Here is a 27,263-nt window from a genome sequence, read left to right on the forward strand (position 1 = left end):
AAGTCCATTCTCGGATGAACCCCGAGACGCATAAAAGTACGTGATGTCCGTGGCTCATGCAGGAATGCACTTACTGATTTTATCCGTATCACGGCAGATTTCCATCCCTGTCTTTGCTCGTGGAGCTGAACGTGAGAGTTTTATACAGGGCCAATTTCGTCGCTTTTCCGACGTAAAGTCTTATCTCTGTTCTGAAATGAGTCCTACTTTGCCGTGCTAAGGAAGAACACCGTATGAACATTCAATAATTGCCAAATTTCCCCGGATAAAACATGTATTTCTGAGGAAAGTTGTGCATATTTTGACTTGAAATTTTCAGGTATTTTAGATTTACTTGTGTACAAAATTGACTGAAACATTTACTGAAAAATGTTTAACAGTTTCCTTGAAAATTCGCATTTTATAGGAGGAAATTTGGCAACGCATTAAGGCTCATACTGCGTTTTTTCTTGACACGGTAGTACTGTCCGTATAAATTATTTTCAGGAATCATGTGGAAATGCAGATACGCCCTTACGTCAGAGGAGCGAGGATTTTTGCGGCTGCGGGGTGTTCGTGGAAATCAGAAGCGCTGACTTTTCAAAGACATTAACGTTACGGGAATCGGCGCATGGCAGAGTCTTGAATGGAGGTTCTTGGAACCCGGAGGAGACGGTTCTGCCAACCGTTACCGTGGTCGTGACGTAGTTTCTTTCGGTTCCTTAAACATCTTTACTGATAAGCGCTGTTTGATGCCAAGTATGATTGACGAAGAATAACTCTGCCAACTAAGGAAAAACGCCGTATGAACATTCGAGAGTTGCCAAATTGCCTCATCCGGTCAAAAGTCACCTTTATTTCCTTTCTGGAATGTGTTTGACGTTTCGAACAAAACAAATTAGGCCTGAAAACTACTTCAAATCGTGTATTTTTAACATCTGGCATATCCTCAATTGTCAGGGAATTTACCAAAATGTGATAGAGAAAATGTCAGCGAATTTCATTTTCTGACAACCGTGGCAACCGTGACATTCTCAAATTCCAAAAATAAATGTCTCACAAGAGAAAATTTGGCAAAATCCGGATGTGCATACAACGTTTTTTCGTAGCATGGCAATACGAGTACACCTCACCCTAAATTTGGCAATGTTGCCACGATGCTTACCTTACGCCGCTTTCCACTCCACGAAAATTTTCCAGTGGCAATATTGCGGTTTACCTCACCGACTCCTCGCCAGCGGGAATGTTTCAAGCATGCACATACGTATAGACTCAGTACTTGTGAGCATAATAAATTCACTTGGCTCGCACCACCGGGGAAACCAGATCGAGAGGCGGAAATATGGAGATCCCACCGGATAAGGTGCTCATGGAAAAGTTTACAGATAAATCTGGCCATTACACAATGAGGAATAGGACAGTCGCCGTTGACAGATTTACGGGCGATCCCATAATTCACTTTTCATTAAGACAAGGGTGTAATTGGAGCCGCGACAAGATCTGGCAACACCGAGACGCCTCGCTCAAGATATGAATACGAACCGAAACGCATAATTCAGTCGCAGAAATCTCGAATAGTTTTATTCCTCTGTGAAATTTACGAAAGGGTTATTTTAGCATGATTTATCTCGAGAAGACTTGAGTGAAACTATCCCTTGCGCCACACTGCCAGGCTTTCGTTCTTATGTGCCAATTTATTGGAGAGGAAAAAATACCTAGAAACATGACCCGAGCTGTATGTAATAAGGGAGAAAATGATCCCAAACTAAATGTAACAAGGTGATAAAATGTCGGTCTTGTACTGGTTCTCATTAGAGCTCAAATTTAACTGCAATTGACATTTTTAAACTTTTTGGCTTTGTTTCCCCCGCAAAATGGTGTGAATCTAGCAGCCAGCACAATTTTACCAACAATTTTTTGGATGAGTCGGCTAATGTAAGTCGTTGCTAGGTAAAATTCCTCCCTTCTTGCTCTAATGTCCTTTGAAAAATCTATGAACGTTTAATAAATATGATTTTTATGCTATTTAACCTAACCTGACCCCCCACAAATGCAATTAACAGTCTCGTGCGGTGAACGTTGTCCAACACTCATACGTTGGAACCAAACCCTTGGTTTTTTTTTTTTTTTTATTACAATACTTTAAACCAACTAATTTTACCGGAAGTATTATTTTCCTCTACAAATTTGCCAGGAATAATAAAGTGCTAACAAATTTGCTAATATTAAGATTTTCACCGCAATCTTAATGTAAATATCAATCTAATTGTACTTTTTCACGTCAAAATGAAACCAAGAAAAATTAATTGGAAGCTTGATCTTCGATTCATTCTTCAGCCTGCAATCAAAGCGGCAACTCCGACGGACCCTCCCGCACACTTTTGCCAGATTGTGCTGAAAGATTAAAGCCTTTCCCCATTTAAATCCTCGGAAAATACCCTCATTTTTTCGCACAATCTGGCGACGTTGCTCCCGCGTCCGGCATCGGTCTCCTCGGCGGGTTGGAGAATAACTTAATAAGATAAATTGTCCACAGCGCTTGTTTCTTTAGGTAGCTGTCAGCCGGACAAAAACTAATGATAATGTTTGTTTCCCGCGGGAAAGACGAAGAGTAGCCGATGCCCCCCCCCCTTTCCCTCCCGGTCGTCGAGGAAAACAATCCATACCTTAGTTTCCAAATTTCGGCCGGTCATTTTCGCGATGGCCATTATTTCGCGTGAATCATAATGATATCCTCGAGGGATATCTCAGAATCGGAGGTTACGTTTATACTACCGTGCTAAGGGAAAACGCCGTATGAGCCTTAGTGCGTTGCCAAATTTCCTCCAATAAAATGCGAATTTCCAAGGAAACTGTTAAACATTTTTCCTTAAATTTTTCAGTCAATTTTGTACACAACTAAATCTAAAATACCTGCAAATTTCAAGGCGAAATATGCACAACTTTCATCAGAAATACATGTTTTATCCGGAGAAATTTGGCAATTATTGAAGTTTATACGGCATTCTTCCTTAGCACGGTAGTATACTGCCGTACTAAGAGAAAACGCCGTATGATCATTCGAGAGTTGCCAAATTTCCTCCGATAAAATGTTCATTTTTGAGGACAGTTATGAATATTGTTCTTCGAAATTTTCCGAAACTTTAGATCAAATTACAAACAAAATTCTTTGAAAAATTCGAAGAAATACATTCAAAAATTTTCCCAGATATTCACAATTTTTTAATGGAAATTTGGCAACGTCTGAAGGTTCGTACGGCGTTCTTCCTTGGCACGGCAGTGTAATGGCTTGCGGAAGATAAATCAGCGTATGAAGATTCGGACGTCACCAAGTTTTGTCCAATAAAATGCCGTCGGCCAAAGTGAGAAACCACTTATCTTCATTGCAACGCTTCAAAATTTCCTCTCCTATTTTATTCTTTCTAAGAGGAACGAGCTAACTTTATTGCATGAAATGCACACAGAATACGGTGGTAACAGAGAGGGAAATTCAAGGAAGTTTGCGTGGAATAAAATTGACTACTTTCTTAAAGAAAAAATGAATTATGATAGGAAATTTGCAACGTGGCATACGGAGATACATAGTTTAGCTTTCTGGCCACCGATACATGATTCAGATTGAATTACGAATAAAAGGAGATCTTCAATGCAGCTCTGTGCCCTGCGTTGCGGATCAGAGTTAGGTTCAAACCCAAGTGAGCAACTAAACCAGCACGGAAGATGCTTTCTTGCCTACTTCGCCTGATTGAAGGCGCACCTCTGCGGCAATATGCTTTATCGGAATGTGTTATTGTATCATATCACTCACAGTGTTTTTCTAAAGGAAGTTTCCTTGGTAATACCGACTGTTCCATAGTATGCAAAGGGAAAACAATTTATGAGCACTTAGACGTTGCCAAATTTCCCCCTTTTCAGCATTTATTATGGGACAAACATCATTTGTTAATATTTCTTCTTGAAATTAGCAGATTTAATTTGCGATTCAACTTTTCAAAATAACTGTCTCTCCAAAATTCCGATGTTTATTATCAAAATCTGGCAATTTCTGAAGGGTTGTACAGCGATTTATAACCCTAGCACATTATAAGATGTAGGCACTTACACTGAAGTGATATACTGAAAATATGATTACTTTAATTTGTGGCTCTTTGCGCGGATTTTTTTCATTCGTTTTAATTCATTTACCTAGTTTTACCTCTCACAAAATATAAGAAGATATGCAATTTGATTTCTCAAGAATGAGTGGGTAGCCAATTCTCCTCTGATGAATTACAAATTCCCGGGGAAGGTGAATATTTTTTCTTTCGATGATTTTTTTTGCAATGTAATCTAAAGTGTCTAAAAATTTCATGGAAAGATACTCATATTAAATATTTCGTTACGAGAAATGTGACAACCTTCGCATTTTCATACGTCGTTTTTCCTCAGAACGGCAGTGTAGCAAAGTTGAATCAATTCTAGCGCCTTCGTTATTTTGTATAGGCAGCACGGCCTTTCAGGAAGTTTGAATAGTTTCAAGGCAGCCGTTACTGTCAACAAAGTACTTTCGCATGCTTTGCTTGACGAACTAAACGTGATTGCAGGAAAACGAGAGGCTTCTTCTCAATTCAAGGAAGATTAACAACTTAGTTCTGTGCCTGGAATGAGTCCGATTCACACAAGATCCGTTACAAAATCATTCATTTATTCCTACTGAAACCTTTCATGACTCTATTTCTAAAGTTTTGATGTGAATGGGCTGCTTAACAAAGCCCAAAGTTGATAAGAGTGGAAACTAGAAGCGAGATCGTTTAGAAATTTTCCTTTCAGTTTTGTATCATGAGGAATCACGCACTGTCATAAAGAGCGTAAACAATTAACGACTGCTTTGACACGAGAAAAAAAGTGCAAACTTTTTCACGATGCGTAGGAGAAAGAGAACAAAATCAGACATAGCTTTATCCAACATCTCTTTGAAGTAATGCCCGCCTTTTGAGCCTTGGATGGATTTGCCCCGTAAGCCCTTTGAGATTAAGGAAAGGGGAGAAAACACACAGCGTCACTTATTCATTCCTTGAAGTTTGAAGCTGGTAACGAGGAAATAAGTGCACTGCTTGTGGCCAGATCGGTGGAAATGGGAGTTTAAAATGACCAAATCACGAGATTCCTGCGCTTCAAATCAGTTTGCAGGTTATAATGAAAAGCATGACGCGTCAAACAGAGATGTCTCAAGAATCATTTGTCATTACCCTAAACGTGTCAAAAGTCATAGTTAGTTATCATATACTTGTCGCTTTTTCAATTAATTGTCCACCTCCTCCAAGACCAGCGATTGGTCCAGAGAAAAAACAACTGAAAAGTCTGTTTCCGTCGAAAAGCCGCATCAAAAAGGAAAACAATTTTCCTGAAAAAAGACAAAACGCCTCAAGCAGCTCAGGAAATATAAACATTCACCAGAAAATAACGATAAAATACAATGCAACATCGGAGGCCGGACTGAAATACAATTTACTTGAACCGAAACGTTTCCGCTCAAGCATTTTCAATCGGAATAAAAAATTACAAAATTAAAAATATAAAAAATCAATAAATAACTGATGTTACGAGAGATTGAGGGTTTTTTTCCCAATTGAAGACCAAATGCATTCCTTCAAGCTGATAATGACTAATGATTTAATCCGCATTATTTGTTTTATTTTTGGGGGATGCTAGTTTACCAGATGCGCCCTTTCCAGCCGTAGGACTCCTCGTTGTAACAAAATGGAGCATATCATGTTGTCTTATAGGAAATGACGCCATTTTGGTGCATGCGGTAAAATTTTGATCTCGTCTTTTTTCCGAGCGGCCATTTTCAGTTGGGCTTCTCTCATGGCGTGGGGGAAAATTGTCTCACTTCCCAAACTTTCTCTAACCCTGGCCACAACAGGATTAATCACAGTCCAAAAATGCCACATTTCTCACCAAAATACAACTTTCTCAAGAACGCAGGTGTGTTCGTACCTCTTTTGTGCTAAGGAAAAACGCCGTATTAACCTTTGGATGTTGCCAAATTTCCTTTGATAAAATACTAATTTACTGGGAAAGCTGTGAATATTTTTCCTCAAATTTTTCAGGCAATACTTTCCGCATTTGGTTTTAAAATATCTGACAATATCAAGGAAAATGATGCATAACTTCTCTCCAAAATAAACGTTTTATCAGAGGAAATTTGGCAACTCTCGAATGTTCATACGGCGTTTCTTTTCAGCACGGCAGATCTGACTAGAGTCCCTTTATACTGAGAGTCAAGACAATGTGAATCCATTTCTGATTGGTTCCCGTATTTTAGGCCTACACAGTGTCACAAACGGGAATAAAGATTACAACTTCACCGATTGTAAAGATTATAATCTGGAATGGACCAGGGAATTACGGGTTCGGCAAGGAACAAACGGAATGAGAGAAGGAACGGAGAAAGGAATTTGAGAATGAGCCGATCAAAGATTACGATAAACTGCCAATTTGTGTAATCATTATTCCCGTTTGTGACTCCATGAGGAGGGTTGTCCTGACTCTTAGTATAAAGGGACTCTAGATCTGACTAGAGTCCCTTTATACTGATAGTCAAGACAACACCCCCCATAGAGTCACAAACGGGAATAAAGATTACACAAATTGAACGTTTTTCGTAATCTTTGATCGGCCCATTCTCAAGTTCCTTTCTCCGTTCCCTCTCTCATTCCGTTTGTTCCTTGTCAAACCCGTAATTCATCGGTCCATTCCAGATTATAATCTTTGCAATTGGTGAAAATGTAAGCTTTATTCCCGCTTGTGACACTGTGTAGGCCTAAGATACGGGAACCAATCAGAAATGGACTCACATTGTCTTGACTCTCAGTATAAAGGGACTCTAGATCTGACAGATTCGGCCCGACGAAGTGTCAACAACGCCCGAGGCCGCGGGCTGCGTTTGAAATATGAACCAACAGTTTGACAAAAAGCGCGGGATCCTATTCTCGGCGACCCCCTCCGCCCCCGCACCCCGCGGATCCTTCCGGACTGCTGTCGGCGATACAATATCTAATGCACTTGACCAGTGGCGTGTATCCTGATTTTCACATGCGTTAGCGTCGTATAAGTTCCTGCTCCCCGCAATTTAATTTGGCGTCTGCACGTGACACCCGCCTCGGTCCCTTGAAACTTGACTCCCCGTCCCCCGACCCGATCCCCGTCGCCACCCCCTGCGAGCATCTCTCCCTCATCTTCTCGCACCGCGGTCCATAATCACTGGGCGTTCCCTCGCCGTGCTCGCCTCGGTTCCTGCACGGAGATATCAATGTTAATTCGGAACTATGAATTATCAAACCGGAACAAAGGAACGGGGGCGTTTGGTTACTGCGTAACGCATTTTTCCCGGTCTTTGACCGTGTGTACCCAGTACCCCTGCGCCCCTTTTTTTGCTGGTTTATTGACTTATATTCCGTCAGGGGCCGCACAGTGGATCGAGTTACTGGTGGAGGTCGCACATGATTTGGACGTATTTCTATCAAACAGAACTATGTGCATTATGACGTGATCCCTGTTATGCGCACATTCCTATGGATCTCAGGGCTCATGTCACAATGCACATAGTTCCGTTTGATAGAAATACGTCCGTTTAAAAACTTCAAAAGCGTATGTCTTTATCGAAATGACACGTTGAGGTTTTCAAAGTGGTTTCATTGATTTTACCGTGAACTTTTCTACTAGAAACATCCCTTACAATTTGAAATATGAACAAACAAACATGAAAATTTGCATTTGTAGTAAAAAAATTTACGTCTGACGTCTATTTTGGACCCGCGATCCATTGTGAGCCGTCCATAAATTGGACGTATTTATGCGAAAAGGAGATATGTGCAAGTGGAAAGATGGGGTGTGCTCGTTTGTGGTCGGGCCATAAGAATGAATGGGGAATATTGTGCGCCAGTGACGTCAGCGGCAATGAGTGCGCACTCTAACGACGGGGAGATGGTCGTCGGGGCGCTGTAACTCGTGAGCCCTGTGCACAAGGCTCTCTTCCCATGCCCGCGGCTCATGAGTTAGCATATTTTGCCGTTTAGCTCCTTTTGATTTAATAGAAAATCCCGCTTCTCAATTTTCTCAAAAGGAGCTATATCCACTGACCACATTGTTTCTTATCACCCAACTAACGAGCACACCCCATCTTTCCACTTGCAGATATCTCCTTTTAGCATAAATACGTCCAATTACGTAACGCTCAAGCTAGCGTTACGCGGCGTTACAGGGGGTGGGAGGTATAGACCGAAGCGTCACGTAACGAGTTTTAGTTTTTAAGCGCTCAGCCGATAGGCGGCGCTTTTTGATTTCGACCTGCCACTAGAGCTCTAGTATACTAGTGCGCTCAAGCGATCAAATGGCGCACCAACTCATCGATGCACGAAACGCCATTTTTACTTTTTTTTTTTTTGATTACCTCATTATGCCTCTGTGAATACGATTAAATGCAAATTAGCGTAAGAAATAAATAACAGTCCTCAAACTCTCTTTGCTATGCGGTTTATAGTTATCCTATAATTACTTCTGAAAGTTCAAGATTCGCGTTCTGTTTTCCGAAAACTTTTCCACCGGTGATAACCTTATTCGGAGACCTTAGTAGAATTCGCCTACATCTAGGTTATGTGTCTTTGACCTAGGTACTGGAGAGTATTGCCATCCTTTTGCCCTTCTCTGATTGGTTCATGAGTTTTGGCGTCTTTGGCCCTTTTCTGGCTTAATAAGATCAATGTTCATTTTCTGTAGGTACATAGCCGCGATTCAGATTCAGATGACACTACTCTCCTCCCGTATTTGCTTCTCGCGTCTCGCTTACTCCTTTGTGTTTTCATATTTCGTCCATCTCCCTCCATCCATAATTAATTCCATAATCCATCCGCCTCGTTTAAGATTGTGTTGTGAAATTTAAGATTGTGAAATTGTCTGAAATTTGAAGCATAATATTTTGGAATTATTCAACGTATGTCGTGTCTTGTCTTCAGACTCGTTCTGCCCACCTCGTGAAGTTTGTGAAAGTTTCTGAAGTATAATGCTGTGAAATTATTTGACCAATTATCATGCTACCTCAGAGACTGTTTTAGTGTTTTTGGGTTAATTAAAGTATGTCAGGTAGGAGATCTGCCATTTGCGATACATGCAAAATGCTTCATTATACTAGTGTACCACAGTTGTTCTCAAGCACCAATTACAACACGGTTTGCATTTTTATGCTGAATAGCATAGATAAACGACTGGAGCATTTTGCGCAGCTCAAGCGCAGGGATTTGTACCTTCGTAATTGTCACCACCTCATCGCTGCAAATTATGAAAAGGACCGCTCGAGTGTATCCTTGATCATAGAATATCTGTTATTCTCAAAGCGATGTCGTCATCACATCCCTGTCAGTTCACAACTTCTAATTATTGAGTTTAACTAGGTGTCAAAAAATCTGAGATATCTGAAGTAGCAGAAAATTGTGTACTTTCAAAGTCTAAGATTTTTTGCGGCACCGACAGTTTCATAAATCTTCCTTATAACACTCTACTCTGAAACCGCTACATTCTACCTCTCACATTGCTCCATAACAAAGGTATGTGTTAGCCTCTTATTTGTACTAAAAATTCTAGGTTTCATGACTCATTTACTCATTCACTCTCTGGTGAATTTGGTTCCGTCAGATTCATTGCAAGACACCTTATGTGTTATCTCCGCAGACCTAACACAGGCATTTGAACGCTCAATGAGAGCAAAATTTCAACTGGCCTGTTGTCTACTTTTCAGTAAAGAAGGTAAATAACCTTCCTTAAGGACTCGCTTTGAGACGATAAAACAAGGTTTCTCCATTACTTACCGTAAGACGATAATAAGTGTTCCACCAGACTATGTAGGAGATGAGGTTGAAAGTTACATCACCTCCATGTGTGAGGAAGTTTTCTTACCTACAACCTGATTTTATGACTTACAATAACAAAAGATACTGCTTTCGCCTGGCATTTTTTCATGCGTCGCATCGTCTAATAAACGGGGACCTACATTTACTTGATTCCATGAATAGGTAAAATGGCTCAGAGAGAATTTCGTCGAATGATCACTACGGCCATCTCTCATCCAGTTGGAGAACTTTTACTTACCTTTGATTAAAAAATTCATGAACCATAGAGTTTTTGGAAATTGAGTACACAATATTATTGTGAAAGATTTTTGAGGTTGAGTCTTTGTTTACATTCTCAAAGTATCAAAAGTTCTACAGTTTCATCGTGTTTCCTCCTAACTTTATCAGCTTATGAGCAATGGCTCCTAATTTACTCAACTCCTCAGCAGGCCAAAAATCTATACCTCTACAGATACATATGAGAATCATGCGTTTCAACGAAACCTACGAGTCCTGCTTATCATCACTCAGGAACCACCGATCTTTTCTGCAGGTGTCATGGACCATTCATGACAAATACTGTTGCAACCACCCTTATCCTAGGTACATATCTATGCATAGTAATTCTAGTGATCAGCTCCATACTCACAATGTAATTTCTGTAAAATACAGTTGGACGGTGGAATTACCAGACCCCGTATCTCGGTTTGCGACGTTGTAGACTTCCTTTCATACTTTCTTCTTTACACGGAAAACCAACCAACATCAATTTATAAAAACTTCTGCAATTTTTCTTCTCTGTGCAAAGAAAACTCTGTGAAAACCAGGGAGGAAAAATGATTTGTTCTCTGTCAAAAGAATAAAATGGGAGCGGAGATTTTTAAGCACCGCAAACGAGATACATGGTCTGCTAGTTTCACTGTTGACTTGTTACGATATACCTATACCTACAATATCCCTACAGATTACATTGAAGATATTACTGTCCCTGTAACAGTGACTGATTCGAATGTTATCACAGTAGAGGGTTTCAGATATTTGGGCCAGCATGGTTTATTAATTACACAGAACGTAAGTTACCTTTATAAATTAAGGCGTAGAGGCAACTTCTGCCTTTGGTTGGCCAGAAATTTCTGTAAACGCATTTAAATTCCTAAAATTTATGAGAAATTCCGAATCTACTAAATGAAAGCAAGGATTTCAGGAGAACATGATTAACAATTTGCTGTCAGAAGGAAAACTGCGGAAGGAAAGTGGGAAAGATTTTTCACTAAGGCTCAACATAATATGAGGAGGAAAAAATGAATGTAATTTCCGTTTACCCTGGTTATAATTCTGGTATTGTAAGAATTCTCTTTCTCTATTTACGTAATTACGTATTAGATTATTGTATTGTATGAAATCCTGTTATCACGAAGACAGAGTATCATAGAGCATAAACAATAAACATAGGAAAGGTTGTGTCTGATCATGAGTCATTAGAAGGTTTTAGCGTAGTGTGCTGCAACCTAGCGGACACATGGTGCCTTCGATTCGCGAAAAGTTACCTTCAGTACTCACAATCAGTTGCAGTTGATTGATTTCGTTTATTGTCTCATCATTTACCTATTAATATTTATATTTCGTTCATTTATTTACCTATAATATTTTTTACGTGTCCAATTAGGGCATCATTAAAACAATTAATTTGGCCTCGTTAAGTGATACGTTCATCTTTGATACATTTTCTTCAAATGATCTAGAAAAGTTATTTTTTTGGAGCCGTAATAGTTTTCTCTGTTTTTATGAGAAATCGAGGATTTTTTATGTATTAATATTTCGGTACTTAGGTAATGGATCATTATTTTTCTTATGGATCTTGGATTTTTTTTTCGGGGGGGGGGGAGGAAGCACAATTTTAGATGTTTTAATTATTGCAAATTTTAACATACTCAGTTAATAGGTAGTAAATTAAATCTGGGACTCATTAAAATTGCGCTCACCGCTGAGCGCTTCTCTAATACCCACGTATTAGAGCTTTCCCGCTTGTTTTTTAGTTTCTCCTGAATTGTTTGTAGGTTGTCCATAGAAGTCTTATAGAATCTCGGAAAAGATCTCTGCAATACTTTCACTTTTCCTCACTACATAGGAACGCTCGAGCTCAAACCTTAGCTCATTGAATAACGAGTCAACAATGGATGCGATAAATGATCATTTAAAGAAAGTTTTGGCGCCTAAACACACATATTTTGGCAGATTAGTTCATTTCGCCATATCCTCTTCAATAGTTGTTCAATTTATGAACCAAGGGTATCCTCGTGTTCAGTTCACTCAGTAGTTTCCACTTAAACACGAAATTCATCAAATTTCAGACACTTGAAAATTCTGTAGGTAAAAGAGACGTGATCCACTGCGCGTCGATAAATGTTAATACCAACGAGGTACGATTTTAAAATGTTTTATCGAGGGAGCTACGGAACTGTAGCTCAGGTTTGCCCGAAGGGGGCATTGGTCCCATTTTCGCAACCCCCATCCTTCTCCACTCCTCGCGCGGGCTTTGATGTAGTCTACGTTACTGTTCGGGGGTGGAGGGGGAGGGGGTGCTCTCATCGCACCCTGTGATGGCCGCTCTTCAGAGTGCATTCACGGTGAGGTTTTGAATGCCTCGTTGAAATATTTTTCACTAATCGATAGGAGTTATCGTGCGAGTTTCAAATACTCTCTCTCAAGAGTGCGACCGTTCAAGGGGCCAGCTTCACACGCAAAGTATTTGGCTGAAATTTCGACGGATTCGACCGAATTGCATTTTACGTTGCCTAGTTTTCTTCCGTGTTGTAGTTTTTTAATCCTTTGTTACATGAGCTTATCATTGATATTGGAGAGAAAATCTACATTGTACCGTATTTTTTCGACAATAGAGTCAGTTGGAATCGATTTTTGTAGTTTTTATTCAAGATAGGAGATCAGACTTATAATGCTCCCCAAAAATCATTTCTTGCTTTGATTCAATTTAATGCTCCAGCATAAAAATAAAACTGACAAACATGTGTTGCTTTCATGCAACGCTATGCAATAAAGAGTTAACAAGGAACTAAACTGCTCGACGTCTTTCACATTTTTGCGAATCCAGCCCATATTATGAAGAATATACTCACCAGAGTCTTCGAAGTTTTAGTGTTTCTTAGCTTTCTGTTTAAGAAATTGAACATGAGTGATAAATTAGGCAACGCTTGATTCCAGGGGAAGTTGCCGAGTTGGCTCCCGTCCATTTTTAGGTGGGTCGAGTTGGCTCCCGTTTGAAAAAGGGGGTCCCCTCCCCTATGGGTCGAGTTGGCTCCCGTTTGAAAATTGGTCTTTTTTTGGTGGGTCGAGTTGGCTCCCGTAAGCGTGCGTTTATTTACGCTTAACGAGAGGTGCGCGTTCTTCACTTCATTGAGGGGGAAGATAACAGACTCGATGCCGGGAACTACGATGCTATTCTCCTATCAAAAATAATCTTCGCCTTCAACTGCACGCATTATCTAGTACGCACCCCTCCCTCCATCAGGTGTCAACAACATTGCGTGAGACGTGAATTAAGAGTAAGTCGCCAGTATTTCGACTGCGGTCCAGGCCGAAAGAAACGACCGCTCAGTGTTTCCTTTTTTGTGCGTGTTTTCTCTTTTGTATGTATTTTAGATTTTTTAAATTTTTAAATTGTGTGAGAAACAAACATGGATGAAATTTTAAGTGAAATGTTAAGTGAAAAAGGGCAAAAATTAATTATATTAAGAAACTTCAAATTCAGTTTTCATAAGAAATTAGCGGGAGATGTAGAGCGATGGAAGTGTGTTAAGCGATTGTGCAAAGCCTTCATAAAGCTTGAAAACGGAGTTCTAGTGGAGGATCAAGCTAATCACGTGGGTCACGCTGCAGAAGCTGAAGGGTCATTGTTGCGGCAAAAAATATCTAACACCTTAAAGAGGCGTGCAACTGAATGTATATCAGAAAGGCCTGCGAAAATTATCCGGCAAGAAATCTCGAAGTGCAGCGATGGGCCATCAGTTACCGCGAATGATATGGACCGTTTCCGAAAAAATCTGAGCGCAGCAAAGCTTAGAACTTTTCCCAAATTGCCCAAAAGTATGCCAGACTTACATACAAAATTTGGAGGATTTCAATCAAGCGGGCATACCAAGACTTCCACGGGTGAAGAGTTTGTTTTTTTACATGACACAGTGAACAATATAATTATTTTCACCACTGCCGTAAATCTAGATGCGTTGAAATCAGCCGTGATAATATTTATAGACGGAACTTTCAAAAGTGCGCCTCCGCAATTTTATCAAATTTTTACAATTTTCATTAAGAAGAACTCTTTTTATATTCCCGTTGTATACGGCCTCCTCCCGGATAAAAAAGTCGAAACTTATTCTCTATTCTTTCAAGCAATGTCGGAATTTACGATAAACTGTGAAATTGTGTTCGTCGACTTTGAGCAATCAATCCACAGTGCGCTAACATTGACTTGGTTCCACATCGAAATACGCGGTTGCCGTTTTCACCTTGCGCAGTCGTGGTGGCGTCGCATTCAAAGTTTAGGTTTAACCATTGAATTTAAAAATAAGGATTCTATCGTCGGCAGAATCTTACGCCTATTTTTCGGACTGCCTCTACTTCCGCCCGATGAGGCTCGAGATTTCTTTGTGGAGGAACTAATGGCCATTAAGCCTTCAGATGAGCCGAAACTCGACGCATTCTTTGATTACGTATTAGATAATTACATATCTGAAAATGCCCCTTTTCCTCCGGAGATGTGGGCAAAGTTTTGTATTGACGAGGACACGACAACCAATTGTTGCGAATCATTTCACGGCAAGTTAAATAAAGAAATCCCAGGGTCACATCCCAACATATTTTGCTGTTGTAAAATTCTAATCAATATGCAGATTGATACATATGCGAAACTTAAGTCATGCAATATGAGAAAACCAAGTAAGAAAAATAGATTGAAACGGGAGTACATTGAGCGTTGTATGTTGAAATTAAAAACCTACGAATACTCACGGTTCGAATTTGTGAAACGAGTCTCTTTTAAATTCCTGCCTTCCCGATTATAAGTATCCTACTCCATGGCCATGTTCCAATGACAAGTCCTGCTAATTGGCCGTAGCAGGTGAAAATTAATAACCTGTTTTTAATCATTTCCATTCCCTACATTTTAATACCCATTGTCCGGAGAGAGACGATATAAACAAACAAAATAAAATTAAAAAAAAAAACTTTTTAAACACGCCCTTTGAGTACGCTACACTCTTTGGCCAGTCCTAAGCCTGGATTAAGTGTGAAGGGAAAGTTTTTTTTTTTTTTAATTTTATACTTTTTTCCATCGAAAAAATTCCAAGTTTTTTCTCCATTGAAAATAATCAGTTGCTTTTCAAAGTGACAACGTCCAGTGCCGAATACCTAATCATTGTTTGGGCGTGAGTGTTACTGCTGATAACTGATTTCTCCTCAGCACTCTTAATTTCTCAGACTTATCTCATGCATTTCGCACCTAGTGTCCGCCGCTTTACGCGCGGCGCGTCGCACACGCCACTCATTTCAAACGGGAGCCAACTCGACCCTTAGGGGAGGGGACCCTTTTTCTAACGGGAGCCAACTCGACCCTTAGGGGAGGGGACCCTTTTTCAAACGGGAGCCGATTCGGACGTTTGGGAGCCAACTCGGGTACGTCCGATTCCAGGTAAATTCGCTCAATTGAAACTCGCTTTTTAGGGACATAGCCTCGCGTAGGCTCCACAGCCGAGCCCCAATGTCTCTTCAACCTATCACCGTATTGATTATGAATAAAAAGAAAAATATTGGAAAGTCAATTATATACTTAAAAACACAAGAAAACGGGTGACCAAGGTTAGAAGCCAATAAACACAAAGCCTGGGCGTTTTTGGGTGGTGTCAATCCCCTTCTCGACCAGGAAACAAAAATATATTTAAAAAATTATATAGATCAACATTCCTGGACCCCCCATTCGCGATAAAAAAAAAGAAATAAATAAACAAAAACAATGGGTTTTTTTTATCCCGAAGGCGGGTCTATGTATTTTAATTTTTATAATTTTTCTCATGTATTTTCGTTTTCTGGTGAAAGAGGGGGTTGAAACCACCCTGAAACGTCCCAAGCTTTGTGTTTATTGTTTTTTGACCCGTGTTCAAAAACACTTATTAACCCGTTACCCGTGTTTCGTGTTGTTTAGGTGAATTATTCGGGCTTTTTTGTGTAGTATTGTTTAAGTATATACATACTTTACGAAAGATTACACAAGATAATGGGGAAAATTATGCAAAGAACAAATAGATTGTCTTGGTTTCAACCCCATCCTTGTCCAAAAAACATAATTATAAAAATATAAAAAGCCCTCAAACCCTATTTTGTGATAACTAGAGAGAGAGGTTGTCTCATGGTATTTTAGCAACGATGATTAACGACTGAGGAGGCAACATTTTAGAAATGTGGTTGACCGAATGACCGTCGAGCCGGTCTAATAATTCGGCTGTACCGAAAGGAACCATAATTGGACCACATTTTGCAATTAGAAACCACTATTTCTGACTCATTTGAGAAGTAGCATATATGCCATTGGTTTCCCTTTGCAGAACGCTACTTTTATGGAAGAGCCAGAGATAGTGGTTCCTTATTGCAAAATGCAATCCAATTATAAATATTAATTATTAATATCGTAGGCTTCAAATAACACAGTTTGGTCGTAGCGAAATTTTCATAGTGCCTGTATTTGATTAACTTGTCCAACGAAATCGAACCAAGGGACCTCTTTTCAATCCGTCACATGAGTAGAGCCAAGTCTGCCAGTGAGCGGTGCATCTCCTCAGGCGTTCAATTGGGGAAGCGGGAAATGAGGTGATTGCACACCGATCTCGGTCTCATACTCCCAGCTCAGCGTGCATCGCTTCAGCCCCAATTCATTGCTTCGTATTTCCCTGGAAAAAAGTGACAGTAGAATCTGTGTTCCAAAACACCATAGACCTACAGCCGGCTGTAAGATTTCCAATAGCTTCTATAGCCGGCTACACAATTTCTTATAGCATTTTATAGCCGATGGCGATTAAGCAACTGCCAGGCGATAAAGTGTATGCTAAACGTTACTAATTACGGATGCTAGGACTTAGTAAGTTTTTGGAATACTGCTCTCTTTTTGGGCCGTAGTATCTTGATTTATTTTGCGAGGAAAGCTCCGTACTTTTGATGGATGCCTGCCATTACTAATATATTAGAGCGCCTTCAGTTTCGTATGATACTGTGCAATATCTCTGGTGTGAAATAGTTGCTTTAAGCGCCGTGGCACGCTGCGACGCGGCAGACGGGTAGCCAGCGCGAAACGCATTGGCGCCTACAAACCTAACAGGGATACTTCACGCGTTGCGCAATGCGTGAAGTATCCCTGTTAGGTTTGTAGGCGCCAGTGCGTCGCCGCTCCGCTTTGTGTTAGGCTCTAATATTTAATCTGGCGGAGTCAGCGTTACTCAACTCATGATTTTGAAATGTTTGTACATCCTGTATGGATTATTCTCATTTTAATTGATGAAACTTGCTCCGTACTTTTGATGGATGCCTGCAATTACTAATATATTAGAGCGCCTTCAGTTTCGTATGATACTGTGCAACACCTCTGGTGTGAAATAGTTGCTTCAAGCGCCGTGGCACGCTGTAGTGCGGCAGGCGGGCACCCAGCGCGAAACGCGCATCGGCGCCTACAAACCTAAGTGGATACTTCCAGCATTGCGCAATGCGTGAAGTATCCCCTTAGGTTTGTAGGGGCCTGTGCGTGTTACGCGCTGGCAGTACGCCTGCACGCTGCTTCTGTTAGATTCTAATATTTAAATTCGTGGAGTCAGCATTTTTCAGCTCATGATTTTGAAATGTTTGCACACCTTGCATGGATTATTCTCATTTAATTTGATGAAAAAAAATGTATGAAAGGAAAATATAATGTGTGTTTTGTAAATATGAAGGTGGTTCCGTATCAAACTTAATGATTTCCAAAGCACACGAATTTTTCGTTCCCCGGAGGAAAGTATAATTCCATTCCATGGTTACAAAATTAACTCAAACAATTCAATTTTTAACAATGATGTACCCGTTAAATTTGTTTTAAACATTTTTCTGATTTTTGCATTGAGATCAGAAGAAAACCCAGGGATTTTTTCCATTAGAAATGCCCAAGATTCCCTCGGTAAAAATTCAATTTTCGAAGGGAAATTTGGCAACCCTGAGATGTGGTTACGTTCTTTCATGATAAAAACGACGAACCGACACATTTTTTACACGTTATTAGACTAACCCGAATAGACCTTCTTTCAGTGAAACAAATGAATCAGAACAGTATAATTCACCGTTTTCGTAGGTCTATTCACTATTCACCGCAGTTAACTAAACCGTGCGGGGCCGTTAGACCACTTCCTAGTGCGTACAGAAGCATTTTCATTTGAATGATGACAGACTGGAAGAAAGCTCAGGATTATTGTATTCAGCGCACAGGCTGTTCCGAAAGTTTTAATCTCAGCTTAAAAGCTGCAAACTTGGCTCGCCCCCGCCCCCGCGCCCCCTAGTTCTCATTATTATTAATGAATGTAATACCCTTATAGACACGGAAGTGTTGAGCAAGTCAACAAAACTTCGTAACAGGGGTGATTCGATCCGCAGCAGATCATATTTACGTCAGTTTCCTCTCCGAAGTTGCACACCGCGCGCTCAAGTCTCGTTGGCTTATCTAATTTTCGAAGCACTCGTTTGCAACTCAGACTAGTTTTCGGTGGATTTTTAAAGTGGTATTAATGGACGCTCAAGATGAGCCACCGATTATAAATCGTAATTTTTCAGCCAAAGTTAGTAATAAAGTTAGTATAACTATGAAAACAACAGAAAACGGGATAGTAATTAAAGAAATAAAAGCTATTTATGGGAGTAATATCAATTAGAACAAAAACCCTGTTTAAAATAAGTCAGGGTAAGTGACGTATGTCAATTTTCTTCTCAAAATAATTCGTTTCTTAATTTCCTCTTCCTTCATGTTTCCATTTAAGCAGATATGATGTCGTTAAAATATTTGTATTTCCAATAAGTTCAGAGCAAAAGGCATCAAAATAAGGCCACCAGGTTCTAAAGTGATTCTAGGACACTCTAAGCACTTATTGAATATCGTAACCGGAATATCCCACTTGGTTGAAAAAATAAATAACACTTTCATCGGCAACATCTTTTAATTTTAAATTATTTTACAACTTATCCCACGCAACCTCTATCTGGCCTCCGAGGAAGAGATTGACCAAACTGCGCTCTCTGAAAATATCCAGCGGGGTGTACATGTAAACACCATTTTCAACCTAATCTTGAGAGCGCTACTGTTTTTGAAACACACTGTTCGAACGACGGTTAATGTTCGCTCGGGCAATAAACCTATCTTGATCTAGTGGAGAGAATTTTCCTTTCAAATGCGACGTTACCAAACCATGAGGTTTATGCAGCATTATTCTTTTCCAGCTTTCCGCTTCGTAGTCAAGCGACTTGTACAGCCAGACCGATCGGAGTTTCTAACATTCTCTCGGCATAGATTTTTTTGTTGTGTCTCTAATTAAAATTTCGTAATACCCTCGAAAATTTAATTTATGTAGGCTTAATTCAAGGCATTTAATTCCAGGAGTGGTTGCGATATTTATGTATAAAGTTTAAAAAAAAGAAATCAAAAAGATCAACTTAAATTTCGTCTGAAATTAAACAATATGAACATAGCTTGGAAGTCTCTTACTATATCCACGAACTAGATGTAGTTGGTCTCTTTTAAATTCATTCCAAAAATTGAAGAAGAACGAAAATGAAACATTTGTCTAAAGCTCATAATATGAAAACCCTCTAATCCACAACAACATGATTTCATTTTCTGTGTTTCATTCATCACTTTTTTCTTTGTTTCGTTTTTATCATACTAATTTTTTTCTGGCTTTGCTCTCGAAAATTTTTATCCCATACAAAATATTAATGCGCGTCACACAATTTGTGAGCTCAATATTCTTTCGTTTGGAAGAGTGTTGGATTATTATTGGCTAGTTAGGAAATTAATGTGCCTATGATAAGGCACTAATTGCTCTATGATCAGGGGGTCCTGGGTTCGATCCCCGGCCAGGTGACCCGAGTTTTATGATCTCAAACAATGGTTACATGGGGTTGGCTTTATTAGGGACTAAGGGGGATGGGACTCAAGGGACGGCAAGCTTAAGATTATCCTCCCTCTCGGGATATTTGAAGTGTTAGAAAAAAAAAAAAACCCCAAACGCAGACATTGTCAGTTTTTCCTTCCTTTTCGAAAAGAAATTGAAAAGAAACTGCAACAGCCCCAATTAATCCTTCCAAGAAGACCATAAGCTCTATGGCACGAACTAATCCTTAAAGCGACCAACTTGGCATCCCAGTCAAGAATCCGCAAGTTATACGAGATGGGAGGGCGGAAGTCATTCTTGCCGTGGCTTAGTGCATTCACCACTTAAAAAAGGAGGCCAAAAACGTGTTTATTTACGGTTTCTACCACAAAGAAAACTGACCACATAAACAACGACCGCTAGAAAGGGGAGGGTGGACTTGATTCCTGCCCATGTGTAACGTAAGTGGGACCCCTATCAAAGGGTTGCCAAGTTGGAGAATTATGTAATGCCCCCTTTCCATGCGTGTATTGACATCTTCCTTTTTATTTTTTTGAGCTGCGGTTCCCATTTATTTCACTAATGGGTCACTAAATCTTGGAATGGGTTTTTTTTTTTTTTTTTATTACGATCGCACTTAGAAAAAAAGTACCAGGCAAACTTCTTCCTTTTTTTAAAAAAAAAAAAAATAAATAAATGTACAGTATTAAACTTGAAACAAGTTTTTTTTAACATTAACAAATCATTGGTAAGAAGCAAAAACTTTTCTGGAGAATTCTTTAGAAAATTATCAAGAAGCTACATTTTTACAACACAGAAATTGCGCTGGTTCCTTTTTGGTAAATGTGATCCATTTAATAATCTGAAAGTATCAGGTGAGTAGAAAACGTGGTGATTCATTGCGTATTTTTGGAGCCAAAATTCCGTGCATGTTCGTTTTTAAAGAGTCCAAAAAAGAATTGAAGGAATTTCAAACTCGCTGGAATGGCGGAATGATGATGGAAGTGATGTAATGCGGCAGTCAAATCGCTGTCTGCTCTTATTTTTTACTGATGTTTGTTTAATTAGAACGTATTTCAAAGTGTAGAGATAACATGAATTGGATGCGATTTTTTGATTCTGAATATTTTTCGGATTTCCTATTGTTTTTATCAATGAGGAGTAGAAAGACATCCGACGGAAGTCGTTGAAACCCATGTTTGATTTTCATTTGGTTTGGCGCAAAATCGGGGCGTTTCAAATTTTCGGGAAAATCTTCCTTTTTAAAATGCGTATTTCTCGGTCTCTGAGTTATTTTTTCGCGTCTTAATTGCGAGCATCGTGTTCTTCCTGTCATTTACTTTTGGCAAAATTTATTTGGAAGTCAAAATTCGTTCATTGTTAGTGACCCATTTTATCCTCTCAAAAATCGTAAGCTACCGCCTCCACCTATCGGTAATAATCTTTGAAAAGGGATATACCAATAATCGCCGAGTTTCTTTTTTGTCTCTACGGCGGAACCTAAACTACCTAACCTAAACTAAAGAAACATTGGTTTTCGCAGTTTCAAGTTTAAAGGGATTTTTCAAAATAAAAAGTCTAACGGTACGGGCGCTCTCAATATCCCACCATCATTCGAGGCACGCGAAATCCGTCAAGGCGCTTCGAGCAACTATTCCGGCACTAAAGTGTTGCACAGTATCAGCTGAAATTGAAGGCGCACTGACGAACTTGATTTTCTTCGCATTATTTAAAAACGCCAAGTTTCTTCTAAAAATACCCCATTCTGTGTGCATTTCTCTCTCACACATGCATTGCTACATTGGGCAAGACAACATTTAGTTTTTTCTCTCTTTTTTTCCATACTGTATTGTGAACTACTAATCCAATCATTATACACAATGTCAATGACCAATAAGTAAAGCTGAATGTACTGACGATAGAGTAGTTTGCAACTTACTTACATGTTAATGCTACATTTAGTGGATTATAATGTGCGCCATCGGATAAAACGTGTGCACACGATTAATGTCTCATTACGTGCTGAGATACGATACAGTTAGTTAGTTATTTATTTTATTTATAGACATTCAGCATCCTAGGCTATTAACGTCTTTACAAAGAATTTGGAAGATGGGTGTATAAACAACAATTCAGATTTAAAATTAAGGGAGGCAAACAGTTCCTACATTGGTGAAATACGTCACTATACACAAGGGACTATTTTATGTACGTGCGTGCGTACGTATGTGCGTTAGAGGAATGAATACAAATGAATGATCAAAAAACCAAAAATTCGACGCAAAACAAATGACTCGAACTGACAAAGGAAACTCGGCGTTTTGAACAATGCGAAGAAAATCACGTTCCCTAGAGCGCCTTCAATTTCATCTGATACTGTGCAACATCTTAGAGCCGCAATAGTTGCACGAACCGCCTTGACGGATTTCATGTACCCTGGATGAGACTAGGATATTGAATGCGCCCGTACGATTTTTGCACGTTCAAAGTTCGTGCCCGCTGAAATTAAATTGTGAGTGCCTTGAAGACGCCTTAATACCATATCTTACTTGTTTATTGGCTGAATTAATATGTGACCAAGATGACCGCCAGTGCAGTGTCTTGATCACGTCATTATTTGGACGCGATACTGCCGTTTTCAACTTTTCAGTGGAGCATGTTTTGCAAAACTCATTTGCGTTTCCCCACTAATGAACAGATTTTAAATTCCTGTGGCTTGTTGCAAAGCCGAGGAGCTTTTACAACGCTTCTTACCGACAAAACTTTTAATTAGTTCATAATAAGTGAGGCGCCGAGGACTAAATTCATAATCGGTGATAATGAATGAAATCGACAGGAACCGTGTGTCCAAAAAAAAAAAAAAATTATAATACTATGATAAAAATTATAATTATAATTTAAAAAATACATTTTTACAGAAATTTGATACTACAACCTTTCTTTAAAATTTCATCGATTTTTTCGTGTGAACAGAGGAAAAGTCAGAGGAATTTTTATTTAGAGACGCATAATTTTTTCTTAATGAAAGCGCCGTTTGCAAGTGAAAATTTTGCTACAGCGGTATGAAGTTAGGTTCTATTGTTCGAGAAAGGATGCTTTTTCTTGGATAATTATATGGAGAGAGTATGGCCGTTTGTGGGTTGTTTTTATTGGACGTGAAAACTAGGCTGATATGATGCATTTACGGTCGCGAGTAAGTCAATGGACAGGCAACTTCACCCAATCGTTAACTCCTTTGCAAATAATCAATGAAATCATAATCAAACATGTAATTGGGCAGTTAATCATGTAACGCTAAAATAACTTCAGAGCTAATTTTAGGTCAAAATATATGATGATTCGAAAAAGCCACAAACTGCATTGATCTAGAATAGAAAGCGAGAGTAGATGGTATGTCCAGAGTATTTTCTCATGTATGGGTTGACATGAACTTCCGAAGAACCATCTACGAAGTTGGGAGCGGTTTTTTAGTAACGACCGCGAGTGCTTTATGATAGCCTAAAATTCTCAGAAGAATCAAGAAATGGCACAACTTTCCATCAGTAAAAAGATACAAGTTGCTCTACTCTCTCCATATTTTCACTCCAGGTTTTAGAGTATGAAATTCAAGTAATACAATCACTCGCTTTGATGGAGAAAAAGACGATTCTGGAAAAGGGTGGCAACGTCGAGTGTAATGGTAACCATTAATCTTGCTTTTTCACGCGACGTGAGAATACCTCCTTTGCAATTTAAAGCCTACATCATCAAAATCCAGCATCTGATCCTATGTGAGCTCTAATTGCTCTGCTTGGCTCCCAGCAAACAAGTGTACGTCGAGCATAGCGCGCAGCCCGGAGCATAGTCGCCAAAATTCCTCTGTTTCGGGAGAATACGCTGAGCCGTATGGTCGTGAAGTTTTTATTCTATGATTAACATTAGGAACGCTAACGAAAACGCTGCCTATCTGCAAACTGACGATTTTGCAGGACGAAGAGAAAATCTTCGTCATTTCTGTCATTTTAAGATCAGATATGCATTTTTTTCATACATCACACCGTTATTGAAGCGCTGCCATACAGTATTGGAAAAAAACCTAAATCATCAGCTTGTTTATTTTAGATTGTAGAATGCGGCAAAGTCGCTAAGCCTTTTTTGCCAAAATCGCCAGTCAGGCTGTATTGTTTGTTAGCCCTCGATTTCTACACCGAAAAAAAAGTTCAGCCCTACGCACCGAAGTTCGGTGTTCCATATCATCCCAACTAATGCGGTTCGTTAAACTGAACTTTCGGTTTGTCAAACTGAATTTTCGGTTCGTATAACCGAACTTGTGCGGTAAAGTGAACTTGTGCCGTTAAGTGAACTTGCCGGTTAAGTGGACTTGTGCGGTTAAAAGGGACTTGTGCGGTTAAGTGAAGTTGTGCGGTTAAGTGAACTTGTGCGGTTAAGTGAAGTTGTGCGGTTCAGGGAAGTTGTGCGGTTCAGTGAAGTTGTGCGGTTAAGTGAAGTTGTACGGTTAAGTGAAGTTGTGCGGCTAAGTGAACTTGTGCAGCTAAGTGAAGTTGTGCGGTTAAGTGAACTTGTGTGGTTAAGTGTACTTGTGCGGTTAAGTGACCTCGTGCGGTTAAGTGATGTTGTGCGGCTCAGTGAAGTTGTGCGGTTAAGTGAAGTTGTGCGGTTAAGTGAATTGTGCGGTTAAGTGAACTTGTGCGGCTAAGTGAAGTTGTGCGGTTAAGTGAACTTGTGTGGTTAAGTGTACTTGTGCGGTTAAGTGACCTTGTGCGGTTATGTTAACTTGTGCGGCAAAGTAAACTGACGAACAAAGTTTGGTCATATATGCGGAACGTTTGGTCGGTTGCACGAACCCATAATTCGTTCCGAATATTTGAGACGGAACACCGAACGTCCGGTTCATACGACCGATTTTCTTTCAGTGTAAAACAGAGCTTTATCGATCGAGGTCATCCGATTAAGATTCAAGAATCGAGCGAGTCCGGGCGGCGGGATTTTCGGCAGCATTTTTCCGGTCGGGAACTCGGGGCGGGGGTCGCCCGAAGAGATAGCGGTGACCGGTGTCAAGTTGTCGTCTTGTCAAGTGTCTCGGGGAGCCTTGAGAAGGGTTCCGGGTCCCTCGGAGCCGCCGACTTCCGCTCCGAGGAGCGCTTCGCGAGGGGGAGAAAAAACGAAAACAGAGCCCCGGCTGCACTCGGAGATTAATCCCGGGCCCCGCCCGAAATTTCGAAATACTTACGCATCGCTTAATTTTGACGCACGACATCCACCGCGGGCGAGCGACGCTCCTAATCTCCCGGTGCCAAGTGGCAGCCCCACCCCCGCAGAACCCCGTATCCGCGCGGGGATCCGCGGGGACGTTGAGCGGTTTCGCGGTCCGCGGGGGTTGTTTCTGTTTCCTTCCCCCTCGTCATGTCTGCATCATTTCCATCAGATTGAGCAACTGCTCCGTTTTTCTTGATTAAACTGTACAGTACTAAGAAGGGTTATTACCGCGGGCCCCGGCCCCTTTTTGTTCTCCGTTCCGACTCGAGGGGAAGACAATATCCTGAATTCGTCGTCTCCGGCACGAAGGAACGTAACTTCACTCCAAGGTTGCCAAATTGACTCAAACAATTAAAGTATGATACATAAATGTACGTAAGCAATTTTTATCCAAAATATCTCTGTCTTTTGCTTGGGATCTAGAGAAAAATCAGGGAAATTTTCAGTCAGAAATGCCCAAGATTCTCTTGATTTATAGGCAATTTGCGAGAGGAAATTTGGCAACATTGGAATGGAGTTACGTTATTTCGTCCGGGAGACGACGAATTATGTGGCGCTTCGGGACTCGGCCGGGCAGCAGTGGCGTGGCGTGCTTCGCGATATATCGATTGTTATGCCGTTTAAACCTATGGAAAAGGATCGATAAACGGGGTGTTCGCAGCGAACACCTTGATAATCGATTCTTTACCGTAGGTTTAAATGGCAGAACGATCGATACATCGCAATCCACGCCACGCCACTGCCGGGCAGACGACGAATCTCGGCTCCTCGCGTCGGATGACTTCGTCGCGTGTCAAGGGAATGATAACAGGACTTGGCACCCCCCGCCCCCCGAGCAGTGAGCGGTTTAAATTGAATTTTGCCCCGATGAAGATTTTTCCTTAGCCATGCATAATTCAAGAGGGAGGGGGTATCATGGGGGGTCGGATTAAAAATTGTGAAAATCTTGGGGCAGCCGACCTAGATCGGTCTGGTGGTTAGAGCCACTGACCATAGGCGGACCGGTGGGGGGGGGGGGTGGCGTAGAGGGCACAAAAGGAAAATAAAGAAAAAAGGAGGGAGGACACTTCTATTTGGTAATTTTTCATGACGTAAGTGTGTCAAACTGCGTATAATATGCATAAAGATTTCGAAAATTCCCTGGAGGAAGCCTCTAGGACCCCCCTTATTACGTCCCCAGTCCTGTTCGAATTGTATGATCCGCCTATGCAACGGACTGCTGACCAAGAGGTTCCGGGTCTAAATCCCGGCCACTGTGATTAGATTTAATGATGGTGACTCGATTTAAGCCGTCGTTTCACTTATGAAAGAACGTTATACATTTCAATGTTCCCAAAACTTGCAAATTGCATTTGTGCCAAGAGAATTTTAGGAATATTTAACTGAAAATTTCGTTGGTTTTCCTTCTGAAGTTCCGATCCCGTGCAAAAGTTACCAAATTGTTGAGTAAAAATGGCTGAGGCACATTTTTGAAAAAAAAAAATAAATTGATCAAGTCAATTTTGCAACATTGGAATGGAGATACGTCCCTTCCAGTAGCGTGGCGTGAATTGCGATGTATCGATTGTTCTGCCATTTAAACCTATGGTAAAGAATCGATTATTAAGGTGTTAGTTGCGAACATACTGTTCATCGATAGTTTTCCATAGGTTTAAATGGCAGTTCAATCGATGTATCGCAAAGCACGCCACGGCACGCACGGCCGCATTGGTCTCTTCGTCTGGAAAACGACGAAGTGGAGCATGACAGTGCGTTATCTCTCTTTCATATATTCTTCTTCTCTCTTTAGTCTCGTCTGTTGGGTCCTACTCGGCGAGAGAGGACGCTTAAACTAGCATGAAAACAAATATTGTTCAAATGGAGGCCGCTTTTATGAAAGCATGTATCCAATGGTGCGTGCACGCTGGACATTTTAACTGAAGAAAATGTGCAGCCGCTTCACTATCATCTACAATGTTATGCATGAGAGCCCTGATTTTTTAGGCTTGTTACT

At 40.4% G+C, this 27,263-nt stretch overlaps 2 protein-coding genes across 2 annotated transcripts in view; both read left to right on the forward strand.

Annotated features, from left to right (window-relative positions):
• Positions 1–27,263, forward strand: part of Octalpha2R (alpha2-adrenergic-like octopamine receptor) — a 483,262-nt gene that overhangs the window by 267,050 nt on the left and 188,949 nt on the right. The window lies entirely within an intron of this gene.
• LOC140225202 (uncharacterized) lies at positions 13,070–15,017 on the forward strand. The gene has a single exon (XM_072303135.1). The coding sequence runs from the start codon at positions 13,538–13,540 to the stop codon at positions 14,921–14,923; it is 1,386 nt and encodes a 461-aa protein (XP_072159236.1). The 5' UTR covers positions 13,070–13,537; the 3' UTR covers positions 14,924–15,017.

The sequence above is a fragment of the Bemisia tabaci genome, chromosome 8 (assembly GCF_918797505.1).
Source record: "Bemisia tabaci chromosome 8, PGI_BMITA_v3".
In the NCBI taxonomy this organism is placed as follows: Eukaryota; Metazoa; Arthropoda; class Insecta; order Hemiptera; family Aleyrodidae; genus Bemisia; species Bemisia tabaci.